Genomic DNA, 10,703 nt, shown 5'->3' on the forward strand with positions numbered 1-10,703 from the left:
GGACTTAGTGTGTGTCCATTATGCTGGTATGTTCCACAACTATCCTATCTGTCCTTTGTGTGGTGGTGGGGAAATGCCATTTCTCCCTTGTTTGGGAATGTTTTGAATTTGATCAGTCACATGAATCTATTCAAAGTCATCTCTGCATGCTGACCTTATAATGGAGGTGGTTGCCAAGCAATTACATGCCTTGCCTTCTCTCTGGCTGAACAAAGAGAAACAAGCCTCGTGTTTTAAACGGATGAGCAGTGAAAAGGTACTCAGCCCCTATTTTACCATATCTAGCTGAAAAGCTGACTGAACAGGGATTTATCACATTTTTGCAGAGACTCACACATGCACTTAGACACAAAATTACACACATGCGTACAGTACATCTGCAGGCGGATACACGAGCGCAGGCTGCTGTCCTCTGTTTGAGCTGATTGATTTGCTACTTTTAAAAGATTCCATTTCTGAGTGTACAACTGCCGGCAAATAAATTGGGGTTCATCATCTCAAGTGCAGACATTATGCCACTATTTGGTCAGCATGTTGCAATTCGAGAATGGCTGTTGCAACATAAAAGGGTTTTTGTAATGAGCTGAGGACATGAACCAAGGTTGTTTGTATTTGATGAATTCGTCCATTGTGCCTCTGCAGCATTCGCTTATAGAAGGATAATTACTAGTTCAATTGATAGCGTACTGAAAACATGTTAGGTTGAAAAAGAAGGCACAGCTTGAATATTAAACATAAGGCAGTATTGGTATTTTGTAAGACAAAAAAAAGCCTGACTGGCCTTTCATAAACAAATCTCCAATGGCTGTTTTTGATTAGTTTAACTTCAAGCTTACTGACGAGGCAAAAAGACTGCCTCTCCTTACTCTTCTTACTCCTTCCTTCCTCAATCCCACTCCGCCCTCCCTCATTCCCTCGGTTGCCAAAGATTGGGCAGGGGACCAAGAAGTTGACTTAGAGCTGTCTGTCTGCTAGCTGGCTTCTTGCTGGGACGGCAGTGAAAAACAAATGACTTTATATCTCTGTCCCTGCAGGAGATGCCATTCAGGCCTTTGGCTATGGGATAGACAACATGCAGAACAAAAACGTGTCTGTCCCTGGCCCCTCAGTGACCACGAAGACGGGGTCAGATTTGTCGATGGGCACCTCAGTACCTCCCATTGTCACCATCCAAGAGGTAATAGCTTTGCATTGATTGTTTCATGACTTGCAGATGTTACATTTATGTGTGTTTTATTGCAAAAATATATCCATATATTTTCAGTTTGCAGCAACTTCCTTGTTAAAATGGACCTAATACAATAAGAACCATAAAAGCATTCCTTCACTCGGCTTCCATGAAAGGAGGATTTTGTACAGAGGCAAAATCATAAAGCTCAACACGCTGCACCATTCACATTCACATCACATTCAATCTCTACGCTTGTTAAAGCAATTGGCACATCAGAACAGACGCTTTATGATAAGACAGTTTATGCTACACCCAAGATGATGACATTTGGTTGAAATATTATATTTCTCTCTCACACAATGAAATAGTGGAATAAATGGGAGGTGGGGGTTTTAATCTGGATTAGAGGTTCCAAAATACTGGCCCAGGGCCTGTTCTCCGCTCAGCGCCGTCTGCTCTGAAGACTGCAGTCAACTCGGCTATAACTGGGTTCACCGTCTGGAGCAGAAAAACATCACTCTCTGCTGTGCTGCAAGAATGCACGTGTGTTTGTCTTTTAATGGAACTGTACTTCGTTTTCTCTTCAAATAAAATGTGAAAATGACAGGACCATATTGTCCGCCAAAGACTCCCCCTCTCTCCCTGTCTCTCTTGAGTTGGACAGAAATATTTCACTGCACTTTGAGCAAAGCAGAATTTTTTCTGGTTTCCTTTTTATCTAGCTGTTGAGTTTGATTAGTTTTTACGATGAAATATTGTTCTGTTTTACAGATGTATTTTAGATGTGCAGTGCACCCTTCTGGTGTAAGACTAATGATGTTTTTCACCTTTGCAGGAGACCCAGTTAGCAAGCTTGGCTGAATTAGACACTGTAGTATACTCTGTAAAACCTTCTGTTGCCGCTGCTGCTGTTGATGTTATTGTTAATGTCATTTTTCAGCAACTATTACGCATATACACAAAATCCAAGCACCGTGCAGTGTTTATGAATGCAAATTTGGGTGCTGAATGAATGACTCCCATTAAGACATCTATTTTGAGTAATTCCAGGGGCTTTCACAGCCATTAAATGGTCACACTGCTCCCGAGTCATGCAGCATTGTCCTTTACGCAGAACCCCTCATTGTTGTGAAGACAGCAAATTAAAACCTTAAAAATGTTGCAAAGAGGAGAATTAATGAACAAGCACCACTGATAACAATAACAGTGTGCATGTTTGGGAAAGGTGTTGGAGAGAGAGAGAGAGGATGGCGGGAGAATGCATTCTCCAAAGGTTTTGTGTGTGTATGTCAGTATTGATGCACCGCTCTGTGCCTGTCTCACTGCAGCGTGGTGTTTAATTTATTGTAAAAATGGTAATTAGGAAACAATAAGACGTGTGATTACTCAAGCAGGAAGTTTATAATTAGAGAGGGAGCTGGTAGGGACATTTTGGGCGGCCCTGCGTTCTCAGACAACTATGCCTGGCAATTAAAACTTGTCAAACTTCCATGGCAGATAAATTGGGGGAGTGTTGTTATGGTATGAGTCCTCTTGGCAGAAGACTGACTGTCCAAGGCTGTAAATCTCGTGGCGGCCAGCGTGGGCCCTGTAGTAGCACGCACACATGTGCATGCACACGTGTGCAAATAGCATGAGTAACAGAAGGCATCAAGTTTGTGATGGATGGATGAACGGCCATGACATCGAAGGATAACCTATAAAACAAAGCACAGTTAGAGAAGAGTGAGCATAGGAGAACCCACGGTCCGTGGCTAAGCCTGTTGATGTCTGTCATACTACTATCTTATAGTCTATAGAGTATTTTCAGCTAATTTAGATGCATAATTATTCAAAATGTCACTGCCAGTGGTTGTGGGCTTTATCCCATGCTCAGTGAGTAAACATGTGGGCTGAAGCTTGGTCCTTTGAGCACTGTAAGTCAGAGATGTAGCCATCACAAGTCCTGCTTTATTTATGTGGAGAAAACAATATTTTTCCCTTATACTAACATGTTTCTGTAGAGTTTGATGAAGGTAATTGTAAACAACCAATGATGTCTTTGCCATATTCCCAAGGTCGGTTTCTCACAGATAAAATGGATTCTGTGCGTCTTTTATGATCCTGCTTTGAACATTAATGGCCTCGCTTAACAGATTCCAGAACAAGGAGTTGTTTAAAGGTCTAGTGTGTAGGATTATGGGGGATATATTTGCAGAAATAAAATATAATAAATTTGTTTTCTTTAGTGTATAATTACTAGTAGTGGGAATTGCCAGAGGACCCACCATAGGATATTATCACAATTCTTAGGTCACAATACGATATTATTGCGATACTGCAATATGCTGAGTATTGTGAAACAATATATTGCTATATATTGCGATTTACCTTTTTTTCCAACTGCAAATTATTTCCCCAACTGAAAACTTTGTCAGCATCAATTTAATCTCATACGATAAAGTTTTCAGTCTGATCATCTGACTTAAATCTTTTTTTTTTTTTTGCATTAACATCTGATGCAAAGCAGACAGGCTGACCAACACTGTCATAAAACCTGTCAAAAATGCTGCATACACCTGACAAACTGAACTGTTGGCAGATTTACTCGCCCTCTGCGAGGCCAGATTAAAGTTATAGTTGGTAATCCTGTTCAGAAACACTTCTTGTTATACTGGGTGAAATGGTCCTTCCATCCTGAGAGTAGTCAATACATAATGTGTTCAGAAAAGGAACGAAAAAAATCCGACCTCTGTGGCAGCTGCAGGCCTGTAAAAACTCTGACCAATCCCTGCCATTCGGTGCGAATGGAGAGAACCAATCAGATGCCTTCATGTCTCGTCTTGCCCGAGCCCCCCTCTGTCCCTCCCTCCCTCCTCCCTGCGTGCACTCATCAGGTGTCACCGTTACCGGAAATATTCAGCACACTCCTCAGCAGAAATACCGAGTTAGCAGGAGTTTGCTGAACAATGGCAGAGAAAATGCAGCCAAAAATACCACTTCCAGCGTTACTTGTAACGGCTCGCCCCACTAAACAGGCTGAGAAAAGAAAGTCAGAGGCAGAAAAGGCTGCGACGAAAAAGGCTTTGGATAAAGTGAGAGGACAAACCAGACATCAACATCGGTGCAGCTTTTGAACGATGGAGACAACTGAGGGAGCTGAAGGGCCTGAAAAGTGATGCAGAGGTTGCTGTCTTTCTGTTGGACAGGTAATTATTTGTTTGCTTCGGGGGGATTTGTTATTTTACTTGGCTCTCCTTTGCCCTGCTGACTTGACTCCTACTGCAGGATGCGCGTTCAAGTTTGTGGGGCCGTGGCTTTGGACGGAGCACTGACGGGAGGGGGAGGAGGGGGTGGAGCTTAGAGGAGGTGCCGCTTTCAAATCTTGCTAGCTCTCCAACATTACCAACTATAGCTTTAAGCGCGAGAGCGAAACACTTTACATGCAGTTATCCCACTAACTGAATGGCAACACCCACATTAGAAGTGTTGCCTGTTACAAAGATAATTCCCCATTCTTGTGCTGCATTTTGCAGGAGGTCTACAGTGTTTGCCCCGGTGTGACTTTCATGTACTGCTCTGTGAGAAAAAAAGTGTTGTTATAGTCACATATGAATCCACTGAAGTCCAGGCTCCACAAGTTAATGCAACCCTTCTTGCTGAGCACAAAGATTCCATCCTCAAGTTTATGCTTGACTTCTCTGTAGAGCCTGGGTATGGCTTTGTCGGTGAAAAACGTCGGGATGGAGCCACATACCTGGGTTCCATTCTTTTTAGCATGTAACAAAAGCCTTTGTTTTCAACAATGCTGTATGGATGCAGATCTTTGCACATGAAATAGGTGAGGTTCTTCACTCTCTCCGAGTTGTATGGTACTTTTGCCAAGCTAAGAGCATCCAGCGTTGTTAGATTTTTCAGTGGAGCAGGTTTAGCACTAGCTTGGCAGTTAGTGGCTAACACTATCTCTGAAAGGTGGTGTGTGAGGTGAGCCCTTATGTTCATAGTATCTCACTGGTAGTATTGTATCATATGACACTGCATGCAAATCTCATGTTTCATATCCAAGTCCTCCCTTCCTTCCATGAATAAAAAAATGCAAAATAAGTCCAGGCATTTGATTTAATCCGTGACAGCACATTTCTGATTTCTTTCTGCGTTAGCCACCACATTTAGGAGCATCTCTGTGACAAGCCAATCAGTGTCGGAAAAACATATTTTTCTTTCAGTGAAACTGCTTTATTCAATATTTTTACTAGTTTAAATCACTGATTCTAAAGGGGAAGAGACCCCTGCAGATAATTTGGCTCCCTGCAAAAACCCCCTGAAGGTCTGAATTTGAAGTTATCAGAGAAAATAAGTGAGCATACATTGAGCATACACAGGTGCTGGGCTACCAGCTCGTCTGTGATGATCCAAACAGTGTCGGAAAAACACTGATTTCTTCTGTGAAACTGTATTATTTTATTTTATTTTGTTATGTTTCATTTTTACCAGTTTAAATATCCGTTTAAGGTCTGTTTGTTCTGGAGAGGAAGAGACCAAGAGTTCACGCTTGGCACATGGTTGCAAGCCGGTTGCAATTAGCAATCCTCACCACTAGATGTCACTAAATCCTACACACTGTTCCTTTAACTGTTCACTTTTGCCACATTTTAAGTATAATTCAAAATGTAATGTAATCCAGCTTCTGTGTGTGTAAATCCTTCCTCTAACCTCAACCGCTGGGAAGCTGGTGTTGTCTGTGTTCCCACACTGTCACTGTCACGTGTTGATTTTCAGCTCAATTGAAAGGAATTGATTGTGGACAGAAGCTATGTACCTCAGGGTTACTCGATTACTCGCCTTAGGGAATGCAATCCGGTTGCACTGTAAATTTGTGTGTACTGTGTAATGTACTGATCGATAATAAAAACTCTGTCCGTAGTAACATGTTCAATGACAAGTGGGACTTCCTTATCAACAGTTTAAATAAATTTTCCATCCTCTCTCTCTCTCTCTCTCTCTCTCTCTCTCTCTCTCTCTCTCTCTCTCTCAGCATTTGTTAAAGCCTCAGTAAATGAGTTCATGTTTTGACATTGTCTGTATTCCGTCACGGTGCATGCATTCATACGCATGTGTTTGTGCTCTTAGCCATGTGTTTATGTGTTCGTGTACCTTCTCACGAGCCCGAGTGCGTATGTGTGGATATTGGCTGCAGCCGGAGATCTGGACTCATGTCAACAGGCTGCTGCCACACATCACTGCCCTTGCTAATTAATTGGCTTTTAGTCGCGGATGTGTTTGGTGCATTGTCAAGCTACCCATAGCTTCCCCCCCCCCTTTTTTTGGCAACTGTCATTTAACTATTTCTTTGTAGAGCGTGAATGCACAAGCCCAGGTATTGTGATAACTGCAGCTATTTTGGATATCCCTCCCTTCCCTCCCTCCCTCACTCTCCCATCTTCCTTCTCTGCCTTTACAGGAAAATAAATATGCCTGTCCTGTTAATATAATCCAACACAATTTTCTTGTTTCATTTTTTATTTTCTTCATATGTTGTCTTGTTTTGGTGGAAAATGAGGTGCTGGTAGATAACATCTGAGTAGATGTTTTTCCTGTGTACAGGGAAATGGACCAAAGTGCAATCTCTGCAAAGGTTACATTGGTGAAGATGAGTTGAGGGGATGGCGGTGGAGGAGGAGGTGGAGGAGGAGGAGGAGGAGGAGGAGAAGAAAATGTTTCATGTTCCTTATGATGTGCCTCTGTATTGCTGTGCTGGACTGAAAATGGTGCCTCCGCAAATTGAGCGAGACTACTTTAACTTCGAGGCAAATGGTTATGCTTTGTGTTACAAGAATCCGAGAAAATTGAAAAAGTATTCAAAATGCTAACAATTTTATGGAAAAGCACATAATAAGGCAATTGCTGTGTAGATATAACGGTGGAACTCTGGAGGCCACAGAGTTTAATATCTGGACTGATGTGTTCCCACTGCTCTCTGCCATAATGTGAACAGTGTGGTAATGTGCCATTTCTCCCTCTCTGTTTGCACTCTGTACATACGTGTATTTTCTCTTGTGCATAAGAATAAACACTGTAGTATTTTGATTGTGCACAGTCAAACTGCATACAAGGGGTCTTGCAAGTATTTTGTTCGGGCCTCTGCTTGCTGTAATTTATGCCTTATGAAATATTGAAAGAAATCCACAGCTGCTGCTGGCTTCTGTAGTGTGTGTTTGGCTTCCTAGCATGTTTTTCTTGTAAATAAAGCCTGTAATGATAGCTTTAAAAACTGTTTAGAGACTTGCTGGCACAACCTAAAAGAGTTCAAGAAAAAAGAAAAAGTCCTCACAAGAAGCTTTCCTTTGTTGCCAACTTGTTTAAGAAGCAGGGAGCATACTAAGCAGCAGGGGCTTGAAATACTGAGATACTTCACATATCAAAACATTTGGTGGATCAAACACTTAATGTTCATGCCAAAGTGGGTCTGCCACGGATCCATGTAATGTCTCACTTTTACTCTGACTTTCTGACTCTTTGTTTTCCCGTCTTCTCCTCAGCTCTGACCCTGTCCTGTCTCACCTTTGTCCTGTCTCCTCCTGCTCCTCTCCCCCATCAAATGCCAGAACAAGAAGCAGCACGAGTGTCTGAGTCACGTCTAACCTTTGCACGTCTCTCTCTCTCTCCCCCTGTGTGTCCCTCTATCTAACCAGTATTCTGAATCGAGAGACGATGGCCTGGGCAAAACCCGGGGCCTGCCAGAGGATCACTCTGCCTGTCTGTGTGCCAACGTCTGGGCTCTGCTTCCCGGCCTGGCTTTGGCTCTGGTCCTGGCCCAGCATGCCTTATAGGAGCGCCAGGAGAAGAAAAAAGAGGTCATCCACCCACAAGCTGATCCCAAAAGCAGAAGGTGTTATTTCTGAGGCTGATATTAAGAAGGCTGAATCTCTGGGTAGTTGACATGAATGGCATTTATAAAAGAAGAAAAAAACAAAAAGAGCTGGAAAATATTGAAGTTTTACAAGTGTGAATTTGTTGTTCATTTGATGTATCGTTAGGGCGGACCACGACTGTGATGAAGCACATGGCTTTAAAAAGGACCCTTGGTAGGAGAGGCCCATGAAGGCCGTTCGCTGGGAATTACTCTCCCTCAGACTGAGGCACAAAATCCTGGAGGACTGAAGCTGAACATTTCAAAGACTTCTGCACTTTTCTCACCAAAGGAGGGAGAGAAGGAGTGAACAACGTAATTAAAAGAAGACAGGATTGACAGAAAAGAAATTGTTGCAGAGAGAAAAGGAATGAGCGAGAGGTAAATGGGGTAGGAGTGAGAGCGAGAGGAGAAAGAGACATATTTCTGCTATCAGTCACACTTTTTGTTTTTTTTTGTCTTGAATTGGTTCTCGACTTAATCTTCTCTTGGATGAACAGACCACAAATTTAGGGGCGGGATGGGGGATGATTACATTCTGTCTTCAACACTAGTGTAAACTCTAAACTGTAAAGCCTACTCAGTGTTCTAAGTGTTGGTATAGTATCTGTGACCATAATCAATCTACCGTACAGCTCTTTCATTTGGGTGCTATACAGTATACTTTTTCAGCAGGCGGCGAAAAGAACTAAAGATGGCGACGTAACCAGTGAATGGTCCTTTGGTCATTTGAGATGTTGTTGTTAATGACTGTGGGTGTGCGCCATATGTCCACCTGCACATGTGTATATTTCTGTCTCTATGTATATAAAAAACTCTTTTCTTTCATTCAACCAAATGATATCTACGGTAACTTGAATGGACATTACTGTACGCTAAGATGGCTCTGTATTGGAACTAATGGAAGGCCTTCATTATCTGCGTTTATATTTGTCTATAAAGGTTTGATGACAAAGAATGTATACAGGGATGAGATTAAACGAGCTCTAACTGCTTGGAAAGCCATAACCTGTGTGTGAGTATCATACTGTGTTCACTGAGTTTGTGTGTGTGCGTGTGGACAATTATTATAATGTGTGTGCGTCTATGTTTCTGTGCAGAAGAAAAGTAGCTTATAAGGAGCAGTTTAAATTGCCAGTGTGGGGGTTCGTTCTGCCCCCTCAGAGAGCAGAGGTTATGATGCATAGTGTAATTAACTGCAGGCTTTTTTGAGAGTCAGGACAGGCACCAGTGCTTGTGACCCAGCCTTTTAACTCTATTGTTCTTCTTTTCATAGAATATTTTAAAGAGAACCACCACCGGAATTAAGATTCCAGTACATTATTTCCATAGCCGAGGAAAGTTCAATCAATATTTGTGAACATGAGTGACTCTCTCTTAAAGCCAGAAACCAGAGGAGTCAGTCTCAAACTTGCGATGACATTGAGTACTAAGTCTGGAGCTGCTCCATAGACAATGAATGGGAGACTGATTTTGTGGACCCATAGAATGTTTGTTTTCTTTTTTATACCCAAATAAACTCTGTGCTGTAGCGTTCTCAGCTCTGAAGCAGAAAATGTACCCATAGGGACTGAATCAACATAACGCCACGCTAACAACTGCTATTTCTACCAGGGGGCACAACTGATAATTGATTTCAGTCATGGAGATATGTGAAATCGGCAAATTTGTTTATTTCTGGTATCATTTCCAGCCAACTATACAGTTAAACATGGTGGTCCCACCTATGTGACATCTCTCGCTTCTGGTACAGAAGCTTAACATTGTACTGCTGTGGACAGGGCTGCAGAAAAACATATTTTAGCCTCCTAAAAAGCCCCACCTGTCCATTTTCATTACACAGTCTATGGAGTCATCGATAACAGTTTTCCCTATTCACTGTTAATGGAACAGCTCCAGACTTTAAACTTGGTGACATCATAAATTTGAGTTTTAGCACTCAAGTTTTTGGATTTGAAAGAGAGTCGTTCATGTTTGCAAATATTTCTGGACTTTCTTACCATAGAAATAAAAGATACATTGAAACAATGTCCTTGAACAGTCAGTTTTTGTGTAAAGCTGCCTTCAAAACAAGCTGTGAAAAGTATCAGCTTCAATATTTTGGAAAATACTATTATTCAGTTTCTTGACAAGAGTTAGATGAGAAGATCAATACTTCTGAAAAAGTGGTATCAGTCTTCTTTGGCAGTTTTATACTAAATTTGAACAAAAACAAATTTCTTAAAGGATTTACTCATTTATTTCTATGTGCTTTCATACGTTGAAAAAGTTATTTGCTGTAACCATTCCTAGAGACAGTATTTATGGGAATGTCTACAAAACTTCACATCATTTTATGCCAAGGGGAAAAACAAAGCATTCGCAATGCCGAAGAGTTGCTGTGTGGCTTTCTGCATGTCAAATAAAATTAAAAATCCAGAGTTAACAAGTTTTTTTTTTCAACCCTTTTTCCCCATGTTTTCATGTCTAAGTGACTAATGGGAAGATTTTCTGAAATTGAGTGAGAGCGTTGCAGCCGTCAGCGGCTGAGTTGCAATTCAGGATATTTTGGTACTGTCAGTTTAAGTCCACTAAAAGTGCCTGTGTTTGCCACTGACATATTTATTATTTTAAGTGTCTGACAACATTATCGAAAGGATGCCC

At 41.7% G+C, this 10,703-nt stretch overlaps 1 protein-coding gene across 3 annotated transcripts in view; it reads left to right on the forward strand.

Annotated features, from left to right (window-relative positions):
• The window catches only part of LOC126394319 (GDNF family receptor alpha-2-like), a 54,120-nt gene extending 45,062 nt beyond the window's left edge, over positions 1-9,058 (forward strand). For 2 of the 3 annotated variants that reach the window (XM_050051072.1, XM_050051071.1), the window contains 2 exons: positions 1,035-1,177; positions 7,843-9,058. In XM_050051072.1, the coding sequence (XP_049907029.1) occupies positions 1,035-1,177; positions 7,843-7,980 (281 nt within the window). In that variant the 3' untranslated portion in view covers positions 7,981-9,058. The remainder of the gene's footprint in view (positions 1-1,034; positions 1,178-7,842) is intronic. The other variant, XR_007570358.1, reaches the window with a different exon arrangement.
• The last annotated feature ends 1,645 nt before the right edge of the window (positions 9,059-10,703 follow it).

This window comes from Epinephelus moara, chromosome 8 (assembly GCF_006386435.1).
Source record: "Epinephelus moara isolate mb chromosome 8, YSFRI_EMoa_1.0, whole genome shotgun sequence".
Taxonomy (NCBI): domain Eukaryota; kingdom Metazoa; phylum Chordata; class Actinopteri; order Perciformes; family Serranidae; genus Epinephelus; species Epinephelus moara.